The sequence below is a fragment of the Rhinolophus sinicus genome, chromosome 2, assembly GCF_057876585.1.
Source record: "Rhinolophus sinicus isolate RSI-liver-muscle chromosome 2, RSI-T2T, whole genome shotgun sequence".
In the NCBI taxonomy this organism is placed as follows: Eukaryota; Metazoa; Chordata; class Mammalia; order Chiroptera; family Rhinolophidae; genus Rhinolophus; species Rhinolophus sinicus.
The window spans coordinates 144,382,603-144,407,829 of record NC_142502.1 but is presented as its reverse complement, the minus strand read 5'-3'; the positions used below and the strand labels follow the sequence as shown (position 1 = coordinate 144,407,829).

Here is a 25,227-nt window from a genome sequence, read left to right as displayed (position 1 = left end):
GCTTGCGAAGATCCTGAAGCCACGTCTGGGCCCAGGGGAGAGGCTGCAGGAGAGATTAGTAATGCCTGCCTTGTGTGTGTAGGGGAAGGGGTCACCCTCTTGTCACCTTTTTGCCTTCCCGTCACTGGAGTGAAGCTGGCTTTTTGAAGTTTGATGTTTCTTATATAAGCTTCTGCTCTTTGTATCAGTCAGGACAGTCTTTGGGGGGTAACAAACAAACCCAAAACGATTTTGGCTTAATACCAAGATTTATTTTTTACTTACTTATCAATCCCTGACTCAGACCTCTCCCCATGTCAGCTGTTCTCCTATACTGACTCAGTGATCCAATCTGCTTTCATCTTCTGGTTTGCCACCCTGATGGGTGGCCTGCATGATTGCCCTGGGGTAGGGGTGCAGGACTGGGGAGGGGAGGAGACAATGCCCTATGGACATTGCAGGAGGATCACACACTGACTCTTAAATGACTCTCTAGGTCACTTCCATTCATAGTCCCCTGGCCAGAATTAGGCAGCCGCCAGGGGCTGGGCAACATGGTGTGGGGTATCATGTGGATAATCCTGAGTAGTACAGAAGTGTCTCTGCCAAGCCCTTGGGCTGGTGGGGCCTATGGGACTTTGAGCTCCATTAAGCAGGGCAATGACCACAGGCCTGTGGGGGGTACTGTTAATAGTATATTCGGGGACCAATATTAGCTTTTGAGCTACTCGAGTAATTCGTCCTCAGTGTGTAGAGGACTTTTATTTTTCTTAAATAAAAGTCAAATAAAACACATACAGAAAACAACAACAACATGCATACAGAAAACCCCCACACAACAAACGTAGAGCTTAACCTTAGTAAATTATTATCAGGCACACACTCTTGAAACTGCCTCCCAAGGCAAGAAACAGTTCTTAACAGTAGAGTTAATTGCTTTAATTTTTGGACTCAGCATTCTGTTTCACCAAATTTGAATCTAACACAGCTTTGAAAAACTCAAGTTTTGAATTTCAGAGGTATAATGCTCTATTTTTATATAAAGGGCTGTCTAATCTTGACCATGAACTGGCAATATGGCTGTGACGGAGGGAGTGGGGAAGTTCATTCTCGCATTGTATGTTGGGGAAGGAATGAGAGGTACCTGGGGCCGGCCAGCAAGCAGTCTGGGAAAGCACTGCCAGACTCTCCCCGTGTGCCCTCACTGTGCAGTTGGTCTCCCTGGGTCAGCTTGCTTTGTGGTCCCTGTGCTACTAAGGAATGAGTCTTCCCAGAGAGGCCACCACACCCACCCCGGGGCCCCTCCTCCAGGCCAAGCTGCAGCCCGGAGGTCAGCCTGACCCTGGGGACTCCCGGCTCTGGGCAGAAGCCCCATTGCCCCCTGCCAAGGTATGTGTCAGCTTGGAAGCTGCACACAATGTTTTGGGAACTTGCAAAGGCTGAATCCTAGAAAGACTGTATGTTCCTGGCCACCAGCAGTCCAACCCTGGCGGTGTTCGCCCCGCCTCCAGGGAGTCTGACACACCTGTTGGGAGATAGCACTGGTTGCCACCCTCTCATCTAGTCTGTCAACACATGTTTCTAGGCTCAAGTCAGACTCTGGAAAGCACGGCTTTCTCCCCTCTTCACACCCTGGTCACCCTACACCCATGAAGCAGCTGACCCAGTTTTTGATTAAAAAAAAAAAGAGAACCTTGTAGTCAGATGAGGGGAGAGGAAGAAAAGGCCATGCTGCTCTAATCTAGCCCAGACACGACCCTCTTTCTGAGGAAGGGGCAAGGAGCTTGGGCCTTCCCAGTCTCTTTTCAGAGCCTATGGAACAAACTCCCAAAATACCAGAGGCTGAGTGCAAACCTCCTTTGCTGTCATCAAGAGGAATGATGAATCATGCAAAACAGGCAATTTCTCTCGTCCCAAAATACTGCCTATATACTTACATTTAGTATCATTTTTCAAGGCCAAGGTATTTTTGAAAAAATTCTCCTCTCTCTCTCTCTCTCTCTCTCTCTCTCTCTCTCTCTCTCTCTCTCTCTCCCCCCCACCCCTCTCTCTCCCTCTCTCCTAAACCCTAAACACCAGCTGTAAAACCCACTGCTTCCTTCCCTGCCAAGTCTGCAGTGGTAGGAGGTGGCGGCAGAAGACAGCAGGGCCGCCGTGCTCTGAGTCAGGCCTCCTCTCAGGGGCTCACTGCCTGCAAAACAAACTTAAAAGCTGGTGAATGGCATTTAGGAGCCCGCAAGCACGCAGGGAGGCCTAAAATATTTGCAGAGGCCCACACTCTGTTCGCAGAATGAAAGGCCGGTATGGAAAAATCTGGGCCCCGGCAGGCAGGGTGAGGCACTTTCCAAGTGGCTTCTGCTTGTCCTATCAAGCCAGTGAGGAAGCAAAGACTTTCATTCAAGAGCAGCATGCAGAAACCACACCACAACATCCTGGCCCCAGACTCAGAAAAGGACCTCAGGCCCGGGTGCCGGGTTTCTCTTTCTGGCCCTTTCTCCTTTGCTGCACGCTGCACGAGATGGTTTTGTGATAGCCTACAATGTCAGCTCCCAGGGCTGGCTGGACGTGATCAATTTTCTCTTTGACAGGGAACGGCTTTTTTGGAAGACACTCAAAAGGCAACCATAGTTACGAAGGCAGCATGGCAGGCATGAGACAGAGGTAGTTATTACCTAGGCTCGACAAGAAGGAAACAACGTGGGATGGTTTTTGCATTAAGTCACAAATATTTATTTGACAAAACAGTCTGAGAGAAGACATACAAAGAGAGCTGGCTAAAATAAGATAATAGAAAGTAAGAAAGTAACCCCAAAAGGGAAGAGCCAGTCAAGGACTCCCAGGTGAGAGCAGAAGTGGACCAGACATCTGACACCCCCTTGCAGCATCCCCTGAGAGTCCCAGAAAGTCTCACACGGATGTGAAACCTGGCAACAGCCCTATGGCCAAAAAGATAAGGTCACGTGCCCAAATCCTGGCAGAATTTTCACAAACCACAATGTCTACTGGGATGCATTTAGAAGAACATTGTTGGATTTTGTCCATTTGTGTTGCCCCCTCTGAGCCAGAATAGGACAACAAGCCCCAGGAAGGAAGGAAATGGTTTTGTTTTACTTGGTCCTTTTGTCAGCGGTGATCTTCCACCTGGACAGGCAGGAATTATCTTCTAGGTGAGACAATTTCATCTTCCTTTTCTGCCTTTCTCCAAAGAAAGAAAGACTGCAATTTCCAGCACACAACACAGTGAGAGAAAGAAGAATGGCTGAAGGCTTGCATGCATCATCGTCAGATGGTTAATTGCTAGAGGAAGTATTATCAGCAGTGGTAGGAACGGGAAGGGTGCTCGCTGGGAGTGGCTGCTCAAAGGTCTTCAAACTACCTTTGCTTCTCCAGCCTAATCATAGATCCCGAGAGCTGAGCAGTCCAAGCCGTAATAGGCCGGCTCAGAGATACACCAGATAGTGATCTCCAGGCACGAACATCCGAGCTAAGCAGGCTTAGATGCAGGAGAGGAAGCTGCCAGCATCCGTGTGGGAGGCTACTCATGCTGCCTTTCCCTTGTCTGATGGCCAAAGCTTAGCCTGGAGAGAGGGCTCTCCATTCAGTGGAAAAATACCAACAAGGGGCCAATGTAAAGATAGAGCCTCAAGGAGAGGAAAACTGCCCTCAACACCCAGAGGCAGCTGACCTCACTGAACATTACTGTGCTACAACCAACAGACGCGCATCTTAGATAACTGCTACCCTGTGTCCTCGGAAAGATGCTAGAAGATACGGTGTCACTGGAACTGGTTGAAGAAGGAACTAGAAAAACAAAACAGTCTGAGATAAGAGATACAAAGAGAGCTGGCTAAAATAAGAAGATAATACAAAGTAACCCCTCAAAAAGAAGAGCCAGAGTCAAAGTTGCTTTTGAAGAGAGTAAGAGCAGAATTGACTAAGAAACAGCCTGTTAACCAAAGAGAGGAAGAGACCACAAATTTTTGTTCTCATGATCCCTTTATAGCCTTAAAAATAATTGAGGCCCCCAGAGAGTTTTAGTTTAAGTAGGTGATAGCTATTGATATGGCTTGCACTAGAAATTGAAACTGAGAAATTTTAATATTATTTATTAAAAATTCATTTAAAAGTACCAATAACAAACCCTTTGCGTGTTGACATACATAATATTTTTAAGAAAAAACAACTTTTTCCGAATAAAAGATTTTGCAAATCTCTTTAATGTCTGCCTAAATAGAAGGCAGCTGTATTCTGATACCTGCTTCTTTATTTTTTAATTGGGATATAATTGACCTATAACATACTAGTTTCAGGTACAACATAATGATTAGATATATGTATATATTGCAAAATGATCACCACAGTTAAATCTAGTTAACAGCTATCATCTATTACACAGTTACAAATTATTTTTCTTATGAGAGCATTTAAGATCTATTCTCTTAGCAACTTTCAAATATACAATAGAGTATTATTAACTAGAATGACTAGGCTTAGTATTACATCTCTAGGACTTATTTTATAACTAGAAATTTGTAGCTTTTGGTCACTTTCACCCATTTTGCCTACTCCCTAGCCCCCCCACCTTTGGTGACCACCAATGTGTTCTCTATATCTATGACCTTGGTTTTTGTTTTTTTCAGATTTCACATATCAGTGAGATCATACGGTATTTGCCTTTCTCTGACTTATTTCACTTAGCATAATACCCTCAAGATCCATCCATATTGTTGCAAATAGCAGGATTTCTTTCTTTCTCAGGATGGAATATTATTCAATTGTATTTATACATAGACCACAATTTCTTTATTCATCCACTGATGGACACTTAGGTGGCTTCCATGTCTTGGCTATTGTAAATAATGCTGTAATGAACATTGGAATGCATATATCTTTTTGAGTTAGTACTTTATTTCCTTTGGATAAATGTTCAGATGTGGAATTATTGGATCATATAGTTTTATTTTTAATTTTTTGAGGAACCTCCATACTGTTTTCCATAGTGGCTGCACCAGTTTACATTCCTACCCATAGTGCACAAGGGTTCCCTTTTCTCCACAGCCTTGTCAACGCTTGTTATTTTCTTGCCTTTCGATAACAGCCATTCTAGCAAGTGTGAGGTGATATCTCACTGTGGTTTTGATTTGCATTTTCTTGATCAGTGATGTTGAGCACCTTTTCATGTACCTGCCGGCGACTGTGTGTCCTCTTTAAAAAAAGTCTAGTTATCCTCTGCCCATTTTTTAATTGGATTGTTTCTGTTATTGAGTTGTATGAGTTCTTTGTATTTTTTGGATATTAACTCTTGTCAATATATTATTTTCAAATATTTCCTCCCATTCAGTAGGTTGCCTTTTCATTTTGTTGGTGGTTTCCTTTGCTGTGCAGAAACTTTTTAGTTTGATGGAGTCCCACTTGTTTTTGTTGCCTTTGCTTTTGGTGTCAAATCCAAAAGATCATCACCAAGACCAATGTCAAGGGGCTTACTGCCAATTTTCTTCTAGTTTTGTGCTTTCAGATCTTACATTCAAGTACTTAACCTATTTTGAGTTAAATTTTTGCGTATGGTATAAGATAGTGGTCCAGTTTTACTCATCTGTGTGTGTATTCTTTTATTTTATATCTGTCCAGTTTCCCCATTAATAAAAGAGACTGTTCTTTCCCCATTGTATATTCTTTGTCATAAATTAATTTACCATATACGAGTATGCATAGATTTATTTCTGGATTCTCCATTCTGTTCCATTGATTTATGTATTTGTTTTTATGCCAATACCATACTGTTTTGATTGTGATAGCATTGTAATATAGTTTGAAATCAGGAAGTGTGATGCCTCCAGCTTTGTTCTTTCTAAAAGTTGCTTTGGCTATTCAGGATCTTTTGTGGTTCTGTGCAAATTTTAGGATTGTTCTAGTTCTGTGAAAAATGCCATTGGAATTTTGATGGCAATTGCACTGAATCTGTAGATTGCTTTGGGTACTATGGTTGTTTTAACAATATTCTTCCAATCTATGAGAACAAAATATTTTTCCATTTATTTGTGTCTTCAATTTCTTTCATCAATGTCTTATAATTTTCATTGTATAGATCTTTCACCTCTTTTGTTAAATTTATTCCTGGGTTTTATTTTTTTATGCAATTGTAAATAATATTTTCTGAATTTCTCTTTCCATTACTCATTAGAAACACAACAGATTTTTGTATATTGATTTTTGCATCTTGCAACTTTATTGAATTTTTTTTATTCTAATAGTTTTTTTGGTGGAGTCTTTAGGGTTTTCTTTTTTTCCAATTTGTGTGCCTTTTATTTCTTGTCTAATTGCTCTGGCTAGGACTTCCAATACTATGTTGATTAAGCATGGTAAGAGTGGGCATCCTTGTTTTGTTCCTGATCTCAGAGGAAAAACTTTCATCTTTTCACCACTGAGTATGTTACACGTAGCTGTGGGCTTATCATATATGGCTTTTACTTTGTTGAGTAACATTCCCTTTAAACCCACTTGGAGTTTTTATCATAGATGGATTTTGAATGTTTTTCAAATGCTTCTTTTGCATCTATTGAGATAATCATATGATTTTTATACTTCATTTTGTTCATGTAGTATGTCACATTGGTTTGCACATGTTGAGCCATGCTTGCATCTCTGGAATAAATACCACTTGACCATGGTGTGTAATCCTTTTAATACACTGTTGAATTTGGTTTGCTAATATTTTATTGAGGATTTTTGCATCTATATTCATCAGAGATATTGGCCTGTAATTTTATTTTCGTGTGGTGTCCTTGTCTGATTTTGGTATCAGTGTAATGTTGTCCTTGTATAATGAATTTGGAAGTGGTCCCTCCTCTTCTGTTTTTTGGAAGAGTTTGAGATGGATTGTTAATGTTTAGCAGAATTCACCAGTGAAGCCATATGGTCCTGGACTTTTGGTGTTTTTTTTTTATTACTGATTCTTTGTAAGTGTGTTCAGATTTTCCCTTTCTTCTTGATCCATTCTTGATAGGTTATGTTTTACAAATTTATCCATTTCTTGTAGGTTATCCAATCAGTTGGGATTTAATTGTTCATTAGTCTTTTATGATCCTTTATTTCTATGGTACCAGTTGTAACGTCTTCTCTTCCATTTGTGATTTTGAGTCCTTTCTTTTCTTCTTGGTGAGTCTGGCTAAAGGTTTGTCTATTTTGTTTATCTTAAAAAACAAAAAACAAAAAACCAGCTATTAGTTTAATTGATCTTTTTAGTTTCTATCTAATTTATTTCTGCTCTGATCTTTGTTATTTCCTTTCTTATGCTAATTTGGGCTTAGTTTTGTTCTTTTTCCAGTTCTTTGAGGTGTAAAAGTTAGGTTGTTCGTTTGAGATCTTTCTTGTTCCTTTCTGTTTCTTTCTTTTAAAGAAAAAAGCATTTATTAGCATTAAACTGATGTCTATCAATTTACAATATAGAGAAATTTTACATAATTTTATAAAACATTCATGGACACATGCGTTAGGTAACACAGTTGTCAACGTAAGACACATCCAAACCTGTAGAAAATTTTCATGAGTTTGAGTCAAACTGACAATTGCTAGGAAGCAAAATCTCAGCAGATTGAGAGTGTTCCCTGAGATCTTTCTTGTTTCTCAATGTAGGCATTTATTTCTATGAACTTTCCTCTTAGAATTGCTTTTGCTGCAGCCCATACATTTTGGTATATTTCCATATTCATTTGTCTCAAGGTATTTTTTGATTTATCCTTTGACCAATTGGTTGCTCAGTAGCATGGTGTTTTATCTCCACATATTTGTGAATTTTCCAGTTTTCTTCTTGTAACTGACTTCTAGTTTCACACCATTGTGGTTGGGAAAGATGGTTTGATATGATTTATATCTCCTTAAATTTACTAAGACTTAAATTTACATGGCCTTAAATTTACATGGCCCAACGTGATCTGTCCTGGAGCATGTTTCATGTGTGCTTGAGAAGAATATGTATTCTGTTGGTTTTGGGTGGAATGTTTTATATACGATGTATGACAATTAACTGCTACATAACTCATTGCTGGATATCACTATGGTCACCTTCGAAGTACTCCCCTTGGGAAGCTATGCACCAACGCCAGTGCCTAGCCCACCTTTCAAAGCAATTTTGGAACTTTTTCTGGAATGGCCATCAGAGTTGTCATTGTATTACTCTTGATGTCCTGAATGTCATCAAAATATCTTCCTTTCAACATTTATCTTCGGGTAAAGACAGAAGTCATTGGGGGCCAGATCAAGTTGAAAAGGGAGGGTGTTCCAATACAGTTATTTGTTTACTGGCTAAAAGCTCCCTCACAGACAGGGCCGTGTGAGCTGGTGCATTGTTGTGATGCAAGAGCCATGAATTGTTGGCAAAAAGTTCAGGTCCTTTTTGTCTTTTTCACGCAGCCTTTCAGCACATCCAAATAGTAAACTTGTTACCTGTTTGTCCAGTTGGTACAAATTCATAATGGATAATCCCTCTTATACCAAGAAAGGATAGCAACATCGTTGTGACAAGTTCACGAACTTGTCAGACCTCATATGTCTATTAAGTAGAACATTCTGTGACCTAATATGTCATTTAAGGCCACTGTTTCCTTATTGATTTTTCTCTCTGGATGATCTACCCATTGACGAAAGTGGGATATTAATGTTCCCTACTATTATTGTCTTTCTTCTTTTGGGTCTGTTAATATTTATGTATTTAGGTGCCTCTATATTTGGTGTATAATCATTTACTAATGTTCTATTTTCTTGGATTGACACCTTTATGTAATGGCTTTCTTGTCTCTTAGTGGCTACTGAGGACTCCAGCCAGCCTAGGGCACGTCTGCAGTTCTCCCTTGGGCTGTTCACGCAGCTGGTAGCTGTGAGGGCCAGCAAGGAATCAAAACGTAAGTTAGAATTGCAAAGAGGTTAAGAAAAAGAAATCTCAACATGTAGGTTGTAGGCCTAAATACTTACAAAATATCCACAATGGCTTTAGTGTCCCGTGCTTCAAAAGAGGTTCTCCTTTTCAGAATAAAGGAGGAAGTGAGGAAGGAATTAGCATTTTGGAAGCACCTCTTATGTACCTCACTCTAACTATATAGCACATCATTGAACCTTTGTGTTGTGCTGTAGGTAGGTATTATTCCACTTGTTATACCTGAGGAGACTGAGCCTCCAAAGGATGGTCACTTGCCCAAGGGCTAATGGCTAGTAATGGCAGACTGTTCAGTGACTTTGAGTTAACATTTCTCTATATCTGTTTCCTCACCTGTAACATGGAAATACACCATCTACTCTGCAGAGGGTTAAAGGAGCTGACATATGTAGTGTGTCCAGGTCCTGGCTGAGCACACTGGGCACCACACGCTGAGCTATTCTGGAGGCAGACTGAGGGGCCTGAGAGAACAGGGTGGGTAGGGTAAGGCGTTTGACGGGTGTCCTCTCTTCAAGCCCTAAAACAGGGAGGGAGGCAAATATCAGAACAAAGCCAGGTAAGAACTCTGTAGTCAGTCACTGGAGGTCAGGTCTGGTTTAGTCCTTGCCTCATGTGACTGCGTGTTACCTCAGTTACGTACTCAGCTTCAGTTCCTCATCTGTAAACAGGGATCGCAGGAGGGACGTGCCTCTGGGGGCATAAGGGTCAAATTAAGATTTTAGGGTGCCTTCCCTACTGCAGCTCTGGTGTTTTCCAAGTTCTCTTTTTCACATGTATTCTTTTAATCAGAACAATTTATTCAGGATTGTCATAGACAAGGAAATGCATACCTATTGTTTTGGCAGACATTAACTTATTTAATTCACCAATTCTACTTCAGAGCAATCCCATTACTCGTTTACTATCAAATTTCTTGAAAAAATGTTTTATATTTGATGTTTCTATTTCTTCCATGTTGACTCGTCGCCCTACTATAATCTGGTTAATGCCCCGCCTACTCTAATGAAAGTTTTCATTAAGTTCTCTAGTAATCTCTTAATTATCAATCCTTATGGCTTCTCTCTTCTCGCTTTCTAACTTCCAGTTATCTCCTAATGCTTTTCACCTTTGCAGTGGCCTGGAAGTCATTGCTTTCGGCAGGAATTAAAACTAAGGTGCAGGGGTCCCTCTACACTTCTCCTTTTAAGACCCCCTATTCAGTTCTCCAGGGAAGGAGCTGAAACTTTCCTCTGTGACCCTTAAAAAAAACCCCACACTTTATCTCAACGGATTGTCGCTGTAACCTTTGAGCATCCAAATGGCCCATTTGGAAGGGAACGTGAGCCAAATGTCACTGAAATAGAACCGCTCTGAGGAGACCTTGCAGTTTTAACAATTGTTTTCAGTGGGAAACTGTCTTCCAAACTCCATATAGCATCCCCCACCCCCGACTCTGAGGTTCGGCAGGAATTGGTGGAAAACAACTTGGAGGAAGTACAGCTGTTCCCTCTGAGGAGCACACATGGGGAAGCCAGGCCGAGGAAGAGGGGGTGTTCCCCGGGTGGTGACATGCAGCATTCCTTTCACTTGAGCCATCCAAGCCTGAGGAGCTGCAGTCTCCCCTTGGGACTATGACATAACCATAGGCGGGAAGGGCCTCACAAAAACAGAATGGCGTCCACATATCCTTCTCCAAAGGAAACCCCTTCCCATCCTGTGGGCAAGAACTCCCATGTCTGCAGAGGCTCAAAGGCGACCCTGTCTCCGGCCGGACAAATAGCCCAAAGTCAGCAGATCTGATAGGATGTGTTTATATTTACATGGTACATTTTAAAGCAATGGCTACATTGGTCATACATATTAGAAACCATAAAAAAAAGTTAAGAACTAAAATGTACATCATACACTTGTATATATATTTTTACACAGAGGTAAAAAGGGTTATTATAAAAAATCAATACAACAGGATTTTTAGTATACAGGTAAAGAATGAATTATGCTTCAGGCACTTTAATTTGTTAATGTGAGCAAATAGCTTGGGGGGTCGAGGGAAGCTTCCAAACAGACAATCTTTTGGTTAATGTTTTGTTACCACAGATACAAAAATAAAATCTGAATAATTTCTCTCAAATGATTGACGTCAGTATGGCAAAGCTGACTGGGAAAATACTACACACTGTTCAGCTGCAGTGTGGCAATTAGAGAGAGACGTATTTACATAAATGTCCCCATGGCTGTCCTTGTGCCCTTAACCGCTGCCTTCATAAACCAAAAAGTATATGCGGAGAAAGATTTACTAGCATAATTCCCGAAGGGGTGGAAAAGGCTAAGGGGGTAAGGGAAGATAGAAACAAATAACTAAATAGTGACAACAAACAAACAAGCGGCTGGGATATGCGTATTCTTACTGAAATAAATAGGGGCCCTTGAATTGAGGTCTAACAAAACATACATTAGTGTTGTGCTTTGTAGAGAGGAGACCTTGAGAAAGACCCTGAGGAAAAACCTCAGGGTGGGGGGGAAGATGGTCTCCACAACGTTTGGAGGCTGGCTGAGGTTTTCTAGATGTTCTCCAGGCAGGGAAGCGGTTCTCTTTTCTTCTATCACCAGATTCACAGCTCTCTGCTCCTTTTCCAGACTGAAAGGCCCAAACCAGTCACTCCGATCAATGAAAACATCTACCAACTAGCTCATAAGCACAGTGGGTATTTACACCGATGATCTGACTAAAGAAATGCGGCAGGCTCTCAGACGAACCAAAAACATTCCCATGAAGGTAAGCATGACTAGCACTTTCCCAGTATGATTGGCGGACTGGAAAAAAGTCCCTTTCCTTGAAGTCTGATGTCCTGGGTGCAATAGAGGAGGGGTGGGGGAAGTGGGGAGAGAGGGATCAGGCCATGCCCCCAGCTGGCCGTTACCACAGGAAGTTCATGGCAGGAAGAACAGCCAGTGTTGACAAGCCCACCCCGTGTTCTCCACGATGTTCTGATTGTACTATGCTAGGTACAGGTAACCATCTTCACGTTTCTTCTTTCTGCCCTAAGAAGATTTGGCTATTCCTTGCAATACATTAGAAAAATACGATTTTCCAGCTAATTAGGAGCCTCCTATGTGGCGAGGCGACAGGTAGACCCAGCCTGCTGAATTAACCATCTGTGCACACAAAGTGGCAAGTCTGGGTTTGGAGTTGCAGGAGAAAGACACTTAGGCTTCGGGAGGGTTTTTACATATGGCCTTTTTTTCCCCCAAGTATAAATGAATTTGGTGATGTGAAATTGAGTTCAAAATGAAAACAAAAACAAACCCACGAACAAAATGCAACCCACCACTCTTCAAATTTATGACATTTAAAATCCCCCCCCCCCCATTAGTGTGTGTAGTGGGGGGAAGCTCTTAGTTTTATTTACCACAACCTTGGTGTTTTTCAGTTGGAACTTGTTCGGACAACACTGTGAAGAGAGTATTTGGTTTGCAAAACAATGAGCAAAATTTCTTACTTCATTAGTGTTTCTAATATTGCTGAAGTTTTAGAAGTGGTGACACAATTTTAAAAAGTTCTACCATAGGGGATACTGGGGAGGCTCAGAGAAACCTGACATCCCCTTTCTAAGCCCTGGCCCGAGAGGATGTGATGCAGTTTAAGGAATTTTCCTGATTCTCACAAGTTAATCTGAAGTTAAGGCTCAATTCTCAGTCATTTTACAGGTGAAGGTTTTGCATCATGAATAACTGACAGATTTTGGGGAGGAGGGGCAGAAAATGATGGGCTCAAGACAGAAATTGCAGCTTACATGGGAAATTTGGCTTTAAAAAAGTTAAAGCGATCTTGTTTTGTTGTAGAAGTTTGTTAACTAGCTCACCTCCTATACGTAATAACTGACTGCAGGCTAAAATACTTCCGGTTGGGTTTCATCATTCTGACATCACATTTCTGCAGGAACGTGATGGTGCTCGTTAGCCACAGGTAAGCTGAACCAAGAGAAAGTCTTCTATGCTCTTGGAAAAACCAACTACAAAACCCACCCCAAATCAGCAGTTCCGACGGCAGGCGCGGTTGAACTGGAAGAGGTGGGGAGGAAAGGCAGGAAATCAACACAGGAATAAGACAGTTTGACTACAGATTGTTAATAATACACGAGAGTCTACTATGTAGAGGTTCCTTTTTTTAGAACACGGTGTGTGTGCACATGGATGGATGGATGGGGGGAGTGCAGAGTCCACCAGGAAGGTTCCCAGGCTGGAATGGCGCCTCCAGGTCCCAGGGAGCAGGGGAGAAGATGAGAGTGTGGAGGAGACAAGTTTCCTTGTGGCTGTGGATGGGGAGGGGCGGGGGGACACGGAGTCACACGGCCGCTTTGTGCTTCCCCCCACAGCACCTGCACAGGACTCCACAGTGGTAGCAGGCCCGAAGGGGCAGGTAACAGCACATACAGGGGGCCAAGAAAGACAAGGCAATAAGAGCCATCCACCGGAGGCAAAACTTCTCGTCGCTAGTGTCGCACGAGCACGGGTCTGTATAGTCGCCCTCGGGGTCCGACATACAATGATAAAGCATGCTGTCCGCACACCACATACAGCTCACCCGGCGGATGCACGTTCTCACGGAGTCAGGCGCGTCCTGGCAGTGGCCCCTCCGGTTCTCCTCGTGGTTGAACATGTCCCTGCAGTACTCACACCGGGAGCGCTCCCCGTCCTTCCGCTGCCAGGACTTGCCCCGGGAGGGCTGGGTCTTGATCACCCCGCCCCCATGCCCTTTGGGGTCCTCGCCGAGGCCGAAGTCCGAGGAGTCCACGTAGGGGTAGTTGTAGTCGTGCTTGGGGACCTCGTCCTTGGCGAAGCGCACGTAGGAGTCCGCGTCCTCCGAGGGGTCCAGGTGCTTGCCCCTGACGGGCGCGTGCCGGTAATCCTCGTAGCCCGTCATCCAGATCTTCTCCCGCGGGTTGATGCGCACAATCTCCTCGTCGTCTTCCGGGAAGCTCACCTGGCGGTATGGCCTTGGCATTGGCTGCCCCGGGAGAAAGGAGACAGTCTTTGAGAGCAATGGCAAAAAACAAACAAACGAAAAATCCAATATGCACCTTTCACCTTGACAAAGGCATTTCTGGAAGAAACTGACCCACCCTGTAATTATCTTGTGGGTCAAAGATGTATTTCAAATGGTGAGTCTCAATCCATTCCTGGGTCAGGAAATCAAGGTTAATGGGCTGAGGCCAGCTTCCCCCCACCTTTTTGTTCAGGTATTACCATATGTAGGAGAAAGTGTGCATATGCGAGAAAGGGCACATTTTAAGAATAGAGTTTGAATTTTCAGAAGCTGGACGTGCCCAGGTCAAGCAGCAGAAGGCAGGAGGCCTCCTAGGGCACCCCCCACCTCTCTTTCACTCACCATCCCACCCAGAAAGTGACTGTGTGCATCAGGCTGATTTCCAACAGCTTAGATTAGTTTTGCCTGGTTTTGCATGGTATGTTCTCTTTTGTAAGACCAGTGTTTTTCCCTCATTGACACAGACGAATACTGGAGTGCAGTGCATGTTATAAACGTAAGTACTCTTCATTACGTACGTGCATACAATACACGCATCCTGGGTCACAATATAAAATGCATGTCTCTCTGTGGGTCATGTTCAAAAAAGCCAAAGGGGATACCAGGAAGTATACGGGTCACAGGAACCCTTGCCATCTGCATGGGAAGATAAAATGCTGCAGAAGCCAAGGGGAAGGGTGCAGCTCCAGAGGTCGACTGCCTGGGATCGAATCCCGCCAGGCTCTCCCAGATTGTGGGTGGCAGAGCTGGCATCGGAGCCCAGGCAGGCCACACCCAGAGCTACATCCTCTAGCCTCTGAATCCCAACTGCATTGGGGTTCCCTTAGGTGGAAGAGTCGTCTCTGCAGGCATCCTGCTACTGTTTACAGCAGCGCCTAGTCTCGGGTGGCAGGTGAGCAGTAAATAGTTACCAACTAGATACAGGTAAGCCTGCCTTGCACAGCACATCTCAGCTGTGGTTGAGAATGAGATTTCCCACCTTAGAAGTCCTTAGGAATAAAGGCTTTTTAAGGGGGAGAAGAGCATGGCTCCTAGAGAACCCACTGGAGTCAAATTCGGGCTGTAGAATTTACTAGCAAGTCGTTAAGCCTCAGACTCAGTTTCTCTGCCTCGCAAACTGCATAGGGCTGTTGTGAGAATGAAGAGAAAGAACCTACGTAGTGTCAGCACACAGCCAGCCACAGAGAATGTGCTTCATACCTGTTGTCGTTATCATCATTGTAAGAGTTGTAAAATTTTTACATCGCTTCCCACCAGACCCTGAGCTCCCTGAGAGCAGGGCCAAGTCTCACATACTTTGCCCTCCTTTCTGTAAGGTTCTTGACAGCAGAGTGTTCTGGACTTTGGAAAATCACAATCTTACAGGATTTCAAAACAAATCTTGGGAGCTGACACAAGCTTTGCTAATTGTTTATTTTGCAATGCAAAAGAGTCAAAAAATCATTTCCCATCTACTGCGACCATAATGTCATTTTTAAAAAGAACATTTTAACGCCAAAATATTAGGACACATACAGTAAAAGGGTTTTTAAAAAAGACTCCTATAAATCTAGTTTTATGTTAACTGTGCTCTTTTCTTGTCTTTTCCAAGCAGACGAGTGGCCACAGCACCCTGCATGGGCACCAGTCCATGCCCCCCAGTTTGGGAACCTGCTCTGCAAAACAGCCGCTTGGTAAATATTTGTTGAGTGACTGAATTCCAGACTCCAGCTCCATCTCCCCGAGCAAGCCTGAGCCTGCAGCCTGAGGTGCCCGGGTGCACAAGCCAAGTGTGCAGCCTGCAGCGCTGAGCGTGGCTCTGTGCTCTCACGCAGCCAGGAGGCCCTTTGGACACCGGGACATGGGCCCAGCACCCTGGGTAAGCACAGACTTGCATCTGAATCTTGTTCCACCAGGGCCTCTAAGCCTCACCTTCCTCATCTGTAAACGGGGGGTACCGAGGACCAGCCACGTGGGGCAGTTGGTGAGGATTCGATGCGATAAAGCACAATGGGGTTCCCAGGTGTCTGGCACACAGAAAACTCTGAGGAGGGGCGAGTGGCCACCACCACCTTCCCCATGGGGTGGGGTGGGACAAAGTCAAACAGAAGAGGCCTGGGCTTGGTGAGAAGGAGGCCGTCCCAGAACTGGGAGCCGTCCACCCCGATGACCTCAGGAATGAGACTCCCACTCACCTGTTCGAGGTGATAGTGGTCCATGGGGTATGAGTCGTGGAGGTGGCCCAGGGTATAAATCCTCCGGGGCTCACAGGCTGTGGGAGAGGAGATTGTCCGAGTAGGTTGTTCCCTCTTCTGTGAGGAGTTAGAAGAACTGTCTGTAGCTGTCTGTTTAGAAGGAGTTAACCAAGAATTAAACAAACACACACACAAAAAAATAAAAACCAGACCCACACACCAAAGCCTAACGTGCCGTTGACCCCGACTTGTGGCATCTTGCTGGACTTCCCGAAAGCCTGCGTGTATCCTGGCTGTGGGAGGTGGGAGGACCCTCGAAGAGCAAGACTGTCTAAACATGATGTGGCCGGCTCAGTGGACAGGGATACCCAGGCACCAGACCCTGGAAAGTTGGGTTTGTTTCCTCTGATGTGGGAGCAGCGACCAGGTTTTGGGGGAAGGGTTGGAGGCAAGCTTTGGGGTTCACTTTTAATCTGGAAGCAAGACGGATGACTGCACAGAGGGACGAGGCCCCCATCTGTGGAGGATGAGTACACAGCTCTTTTCCCAGCAGAGGTGACAAGTTCAGACTGGAGGCTCCATGACGGTGTCTTTGGAAGGTGATCAGATATTGGATGGAGTGGAGCACAGGTAGAGCACAGGGGCCCCCTCTATCTCCTAATATACCTACCACATAGGTGCTTCACTCCCACCTAAGACTCAATGAAGGGGGCCAGGTGGTCCCAGGTGACAGTCAGTCTCCATAGCCACTACCCCTCCATCCCCACATGAAGAGGTTTATCTTGCGTCTAGGTGTCCTCTTTCTGGCAAATACCTAGGAACTCCGCCTTGGCTGTTGCTTCTCTTATATTCCCCTTATATCATTTGCTTATTCATCTCTTTTTATTTTACGTGTGTTTTGTTAGTGTCATAAGTCCTTTTGGGGGCAAGGCAAGGTTAAAACAAATAGACTTATAGAAGTTATTTTTACCCTGCTTCCCATTTATAAAGTAATAAATGCTGAGAAAAATGGGACTACAAGTATTTGAGAAAAAGACAAGACACTCGTTGTGCAACACACGATTGTTAATTTTTAAAACTTGGTGGACAGGTGCAGCATCCCTTTGGGGACCAAGCCTCCTGGACTTGTCTCTGACAGTGTTTGGTCCAAGTGATGCGGGAAGGACACGTTTCCAGTCCCTCAATCCACAGTGACTAATTTAGACAGGGACACACGGTCCTCTCAAGCAATACAGACAGATTTTGACGGAGAGGCCAGCAAAGATGCTATCTTTCTGAAGTGAAGATCTAAGGGTCCCATAAGCCTGGAATCCTGGTGAAGGCGCAGGGTAAGAACCTTCAGAAGATGAACTGACGCAAGACCAAGAGAAGAAGGCCCCTCAGACACCAGTTGAGCTTCTGGATCCAGTCAAGCCTAAACCCCGATCCACCCTAGGACAGGATGTCCCAGGGAGACGAGCCAAGTCCTTTTGGTAACCTCAGCCAGATGTGTTGGGTTCACCGCTCAGGTGCACTTTTCCCTCACTCCCAGTCCCTTCTCTGTGGCAGGAGTTCTACCTGCACCACGTGCCTGGCTTCTCCTGGCCGCTCTCATCCTCTTATTCACATGGGTGGAGTGCAACTGGTGTGCAATCTGCTACTTGCCTGCTGGCAACATCCTTGGGACACTGCGGTCGGCCCACTTGGAGGTCGAGGGCCTGCCCCGTGTGGGGAGGCTGTGGAGATCCAGCAAGCCTGTACCTGGCGGGGCAGGTCCTGGCCAGCCACTTCCCACAGGTGGAAGCCACGACCATGAAAGCTATTTCCCCCTCTCCTCCTCAATTGGTTCAGAACTCAGATGGGGAAGAATTACTGTTCACCCCTCAAATCCCAGTAACTGAAAGAGACCGAACGGATACACAAGAATTTTTCCTTTCTTCCAAACTCCTCTCGTCTTCCTCCTGTCACCCCCCCCTTAACCTTATGTCACGGGACCTCCCTCTTTTAACACATGGGTGGTTGTCGATTGGACAGAACAACAAAGCCAAGAACGCGTAATAGTCTCATGTGCGAATACATGCAATGTGCCAGGCCGTGGCTACATGTGACCACGGCTGTCGGTACAATATTGTCTCCACATACAGGAAAATATGGCAGGCGGCCTCTGCAGAGCTGGGTTGAAATGCAGCCCCTGACCAAGCCCAGTGGGGTTTTAGTACTCCCCACTGCTGCTGCTTTTCGAGCTCAGGAGAGCCCGTTTCAGTGCCTGCTCTGAGAGGTGTTTTGTTGAGATTAACATAAATACAACTTCTCCACGGAAGAAGGTGCAGCTGGCTTGATACCAACCCAGGAGATAAGGGGAGGGCGTCTCATAACACAAAGGTTTCTAAAGATCTCAATAAATACTTTCTGAATGAGCAGAGAAGGGCCCTTTGTGTGACTCACATCTCAAGGGTTAAATTCTTATTCAACACACTAGTGGCAATCACCTGAGGTTAGACGCCACCCTTGTATTGAACACAAGTGATAACTACTCAGCATTTACTTCTCAGAAACCAGTCAATGCATCATGGTCACCTGTTAGCCAGCTGTTCACCCTCATCCACCCCGTGTCCAGGTTAACAGTCCGCAGAAAGTCATTCTGAGAAACGAGGCACGCCCACTTTTCCTGGTATGCCCGAGCCAATGAGAAACACCGAGCAGGAGACTGAGAAAGGGCTTTCTTTATCTCCTGATCTAATGATGGATTTGTACAAAGGAGCGAGAAGGCCAGAAAACTTCGAGGCACGACCACAGCACACCTCCCACAGGTCCGGCCCGGCCCCGCCCACAGCCTTCCCTGCCAAACTGCTCTGTGTTGGTCTGGACTCTGGAAAGCAGAGCCTGCAAGAGGCTTATTTCAGGTCTGTACTATCAGAGAAATCTTGCAAAATGGTGAGTGCCTATCAGAGCATCTCCAAGAAAGCGAGGGGAAACACCTACCCACAGGCACCTCTGACCGGCTCTCCCTAACTGCTCATGGTACCCACACACAGCTGGAGACAGCCCCCTAAGCTATGCATGCACATACAAACATACATTCTCAAGCAGGATTCTTAAACATGGTATTTGTGTGCACAAGCTAATGACACTGAGCAACCTACCAATCTGACAGTTTCCCCTTCAACTCAGAAAGACGCTAGCTGCGTTTTAAACTCACCTTGCTCTCTGGAGGGTATCTAAACTGTTGTGGATTCGAGCGCAAGAACAACAAAAGCAGAGGTCCTCTGCAGCTACTCTGAGCTCGGGGACCTTAGGCTCCTCAAAGAGGCAGCTTCGGCAACAGGCTTCCCTGCGTCCGCGTCCAGAGAGAGCGGTCAGAGTGAGCCTTCAGTGCTGCCCGCTGCGGCAGCAGGGCCGAGCACGGCCGGCGACTCGGGAGGTCTCCTGCACCGGGATGCAGTGAGCAGCAGCCCTGGCCACCTGCAAGTGTACCCTCCTCAACTGGACTCTGGGTTTGGAGCTGACTGACTCCATGTCAGTGCACATGATTAAGAAGCTGTCCAGTCAAGAAGTTTGCAACCTAAAACAAGGCCCCGAACAACAGAAATGCAATGGGGTACCACAGTGTTAGATAACAGGGTCTCAGCTCAGGCAGACTGGGTGTGAATCATTCTCTGCTCATTTTAAGTTGTCTGACTTTGGTCAAGTTAACCTCTGTCTCCGGTTTTCACATCGGCCAAATGGAGCTCACACCATCGTCAGGGTTGCGGCGTAAATGAAATACGAGTCAACATTTCCGTCTTCTACACCGTTACTGCTGATGACCGACAACGTACCGACTCTGTGGATCCTGTACCCGGCTGCCTTGCTTAACTCCTTAGGACACTTCAAGGGCTTCAGCTACTGACTCGCTGGATTTATCTAAGGAAATCGGGTCACCCACCAAAAGGCAGGCTGGTCTCTTTTCCAAGATTTTATGCCTCTTTTTTCTTGTCTTACTGCAATTTTTGCTAGGATTTCCAGCAAGATGCAGAAAAACAGAGGTGACAGTGGCCCTGCTTGTCTTGACTTTTAACGCGACAACTTCTAATGCTTCTTTAGTACAATTTGGTATTTCTTGATAACTGGAGAGATTGTAAAGTGAGGTTCCAGAAGTTTCCTTGTATTCTAGATTGCTAAGGGTTTTCACCAAAGCATAGGAGGTGTCACCAGATGTTTTTTCTGTATCTACTGAGATGATTACATAGTCTCTTACCTTTAATTTGTTGTATTAATGTCTGAATCAAACAGCATAAACTGTCTTTGCATGCCTGGGATGTACTCTACTGGGCTTTCATTAAATTTGTTTTACAAATATTTGATGTGGTTTGTTAATATTTTACTTAGAAACTTTGTGTCTAGATTCATAAGTGAGTTTGTCTTCTCTTTTTCTCGACTTGAGCTATCCTTGCGCAGTTTCATAGTGGAGTTAGGCTAGGATTGTACACTGAGCTACACCTTTTTCTATAGTTTGGAACAATATCTGTAACCTGGGAGTTGTGTTTCTTAACCACATAAGTTTGGTCCCTTTTTAAGAGGTAGACTTTTGACTATATTTTCAAATTTCTATGGGTGCTGAAAAAACTCTAGTAACAAGCTTAGCGTGACCTGGTCCTAAAACCCTTTAAAAGGGCAGTAAGCTGAGACAAGACCTTGATAAGGAAGAACAGAGAAAGGACAGGAGGGTGAGAAAAGAAAGAGAAAGAGGTGGAAGTTAAGAGTCAGAGGGTACTGAGATGAAAGAATGGGCATTGTCAACCTTGAAAAACACAAAAAGAGAGGGCGACCGGATGGCTCAGTTGGTTAGAGCACAGGGCTCATAACATCAACATCACCGGTTCGATTCCCACATGGACCAGTGAGCTGCGCCCTCCACAACTAGAGTGAAACAACGACTTTACTTGGAGCTGATGGGTCCTGGAAAAACACACTGTTCCCCAATAAAAATTAAAACAAAAACAAAACACAAAAAAGAGCCATGACCAGCCTGACCAAATCCACTCTGGTAGTACAAACACCCATCCCTTCTCTGAAGGGTATTTGGGTTTGGGCTGGGTGCTTTGTGAAATGTGGGCACAAACACAGGAGGTGACATGGGCAGAGGGCAAAGCCAGGGGCTTCCCTGAGGAGGAACATTCTAGATCGGTGGACAACCCAGACCACGGCCCAGAGGAAGAAAAAGAGAGGCCCAAGTTTATCAGTAAACATCTGATAAACTTCAAAAAGAGTAAGCTTCCAATGGCTGGACTCTGTAGACATAAGTTGTACTTATTATTTTGAGAATTCAGATATTTCCTATAATTCTCCAGAATTTAACAACAAATGAGAGAAAAACTATGCAACTTCGAAAGTTGATTCAGACTTTTCTTTTGAATAATTGACTTTACTGTTAGGATAGCCGGACAATAAATCAAAATCTGAAGTACAAAAGACACTGGGTTGAGGCTGCCTGTTCCCCCAAGGTCAGTGCTGCCTGGTTTGGGTGGGAATTGGTCTGAATGGAGAGAGGAGACTAGAAGATCAATGCCTCATGTTACACCTGGGGCTGGCTCCCTCCTTTGAATGGGCATATTTTGTAAACTATGCTTTCTTACTCTTGGAAACTTGGCTATTCTTCCGTCCTCCTGAAGTTCCTAGAGTTTACCTGGAAATTCTTAGAGGCACGTGCATCTATTCACAGGCCAGGAAGGAGCCTTCTTTCTTTGGAAGGCCAACCTCTTTGACCAAGGGAAGCTCAGGAGGGAGGGAAAGAACCAAGAGGCCAGACCAGCTGAGGAGGAAGTTGGCTGAAATTTACCCATTCTGGGATCGAATCCTGGCTGCAGACCAAGGGTTTTTGGGGACATTCAGGGTGGGTCAGACTAAGCATTTCAAAGTGAAACAAGTGTTTTTAGGATTATGTGCACCCTTTCAACTCCCCTGGGTTTTCTTGCTAAATCTTTGTTTTTCCAAAAGGGAGGGGGTGGGGGTAGAGAACAAAGGCAGTAGCAGCTGGCAGACAGTGGCTATGGGAGAGAAAGGTGTGTCCGGGGCTGTTTTTGCAAGATCACTTGGAATTCTTAAGGGACACCTGGTTTACAGCTTTCCAGAGTAGGACGCTTGCTGAGTACATCGGTGAGATTATGAGAAGGCTGGCACTGTCAATTTTCTCCTCCCTCTGGGGATGGAGACAAATGGGATGAACCCCACCTCCAGAGAAGCAAGCAAACAAATACAGACACTTCATCATCTGCGCCACAGGATGTATGTCAAATATACCTCAATAAATAACTGACTAAATAAAGTCATCACTATACCCCCATAAGAAAAAAAAAAAAAAAAGCGCCACAGGATTAATTCAGATAATTAAGCAGAATTTCTGCCCTGCCTATAGATGCTGCTGATATTTTGAATTTTTGAAGATGGCTTACTGGTAGTTATGACCACAATTTATATTATTTTTACTGCAATCCACACCCCAAATAGATCTCAACAGCTGATGCAACCAAAGCAATATTCAATATTCTTCCTACTGCAAGGGCTTCTCATTTTTTTAAAAAAGTATGGACACACACAGGCACTATATATAAGTGTATGCCCTTCCTCTCTAGCCCGGCCTGGGAGACCAGACTGGTCACATGAAACTCGGGGCTGCTTCTGCCTCTCAGGACACAGTAAACTGGATGGTTAGTGCCTCACAGGCTCCTGGCTCACGTGGTTTGGATGAGCTGTTGTTTCTAACTCGTCAGCAAAGCACTCCCTCCCCACAGTATCTACTAGACCAACAGGCCTGTGGTAAACAGGAAGCTGTCACCCATTTTGTCAACAGGTCTTTGGGAACAGGTAGCCCTGGCTCACCTGTCCCAAGGGCCAACATTGGTTCCAGGTGTCCTGTTTCAAAGAGGCAAGCAAAGCAGGAAGTTAGCCAGGAACATGCTTTTTTATGGCTTCATCTAGTAGGCAGTTTGGGGCTAAGAGGCAGCTGCTGGGGAGAAAGAGATAACTTTGTCCCAAAGGGCATTATCCTCTCTGGGACCCAGATGATAGATAAAGTGGGCATTCTGTCATTGGGGTGGCGGGGAGAACCAACAAAAATAAAATTCCCATATGTTCAAAAAAAGTTTCCTGTTTCTAAATTTTGAGGTTAGGTGAAATTTTGATATGGAAGGAAATTACTCTGATAAGCGCACAGCTTAGCTTCACTGGAAAGGCTGAGGGTTGGGTGCAGGAAGGCCAGGTTTCAGGTAACCCTGAATATGTACTCTGTATGAATTAGTAAAATGGAAATAATAGTATCCTACTATCCACAGCTTAAAAAGATGAGATGATATATGTGTAAATGAAGAAAGACACACGTGGGAGGGTTAGCAAATTGCCTTTGGGCTTCTGAAATTGAGAACATTTCAAAGCTTTTATTTGAGCCTTAGCATTTAATTGCTTTAATTTAGCCCCTGTAAGGTATTACATGTTAAATAAAAAGATCCTCTTCTTACTATGTAATCTGAGCTTGATAACTGTCACTTAGAAGATAAAGCAGCTCCCATCCATCTTCTGAGACCTTCCATGCCACCCATGCAGTGCTGCCCCCAAAAACATTTCTGCCCTTTTTGATCACCGTAGATCGGTTTCACTCAACTTTACAGAAGTAATTTACATTTTCAACCTATTTTCTCTTTACTTATCCTGGCCCCACTCCACTCTAACCCCATGCCTTCATTTCAAAGGGAGAGACAATAGAAAGAATTTTGATCAACTGATCTTCTAAAGGGAGACAGGGGCTTTCAAGGAGGGATGGGGACCCTCACGCCTCCCCCAAAGAGATGGCTGAGGTTTTACGCCAATGTCCCGTTGAAAAGTCCACCATTTAGGCAGTTCGTCTGCAACGAAGGGAATCTGGCATATCTTGATATATACAATTTTCTGAAAATTATTGAATAAGTAATTTCCTTTTCTTCAAGTTCTCTGAAAGGCAGCAAGCCGACACGGGGTTTACATTCTGGGCGAGCAGAGTGTGGAACCGAGCACAGGTCACTTCACCTCTCTGCGCCCTGGCGATTTTATCTGCAGAAATGCAGGGTGGTTGTGAGGACCAAACCCCGTAAGTGTGCAAGTGCAGGCCGCAGTGCTGGGTCAGTGCCACACCACAGCTCCTTTCCTTTCCTTCCCCTCCCGTGGGTCAGCAGATAGAGACTCAGAGGAAATGCGTTCACCCTGAATGGTCTGTGTTGCAAGGATCAAGGATCGCAGATAACTAATGGCAGCACCAAGTTTAGAATCCAGGCCTCTCCCTCACCTTTGAACTCCACGAACTCAGGGGTCACACACCACCTCAGCTTTTAAAAACACTCTTCCTTAGAAAATCAGTTAACTGAACCCCATTTTATTACAAAACTGGTAGATCTGCCTTTAGTTTTAATGTTTGTTGGGGATGGATTAGGTGGACAAACTCTTTAAGAAAAAGGAAATTTTGTGGTATTCTGCACTCTTCCGCTTCTATAAAAGAAACGCTAATAATTACAATATTTAAGAATTCGTTTTTTTCTACTTCATCGAGAATGAAAATAAGTACAATTTGCAAAACTCAAAAGCCCACCTAGGACAAAAATTGCTTCTTAGTACTCCGGTTTCAACCACTTGTTCTAGCCCTGCGTTAGAAAGCACCTGGGATGGCAGGGAGGGGCTCGAGAGTCATTAGGACCAGCGGCTCTGAAGAGCCAGAAAGTAGTAAAATGCAGCTTGCCATAAATAGATGTCAAGGGCTTAAGCGTAGGGCACAAAGAAAAACCAAGTTTTCCAGTCTGGGCAAAACCTGGCTAGAAGCTGACTAGGGCATTTCCCTACGTGAAGGAGGACTTCTTACCTAAAGAAATAAAATACAAAGAAACACCACAACACAATCCAAATGCTAGCCTTTTTCAGTTGGGTTCTAGGAGGGAATTTAGACCCAAACAAAAGGATGTGAGTAACTTTTCTGAATTTCGCAAAGGACAGTACATAGAACCATTCTGGGTACACAGGAGAGAAGCCAACTCATTAAATAAGGATGGAGTCCATAAGGTGCTAGGGCTTACCTGGGAGTCACTGATTGAGAAGGGCTGCTCAATCCAGAAACAATAGCTAGATAGTAGTACACGCCTAGA

General features: G+C 44.6%; 1 protein-coding gene across 3 annotated transcripts in view; it reads right to left on the bottom strand.

Moving 5' to 3' along the window:
- Positions 1-10,682: 10,682 nt before the first annotated feature.
- The window catches only part of SPRED2 (sprouty related EVH1 domain containing 2), a 106,649-nt gene continuing 92,104 nt past the window's right edge, over positions 10,683-25,227 (bottom strand). For all 3 annotated transcript variants that reach the window (XM_019718113.3, XM_074332071.2, XM_019718119.3), the window contains 2 exons: positions 16,109-16,258; positions 10,683-13,895 (listed from right to left, as the gene is read on the bottom strand). In XM_019718113.3, the coding sequence (XP_019573672.1) occupies positions 13,233-13,895; positions 16,109-16,258 (813 nt within the window). In that variant the 3' untranslated portion in view covers positions 10,683-13,232. The remainder of the gene's footprint in view (positions 13,896-16,108; positions 16,259-25,227) is intronic.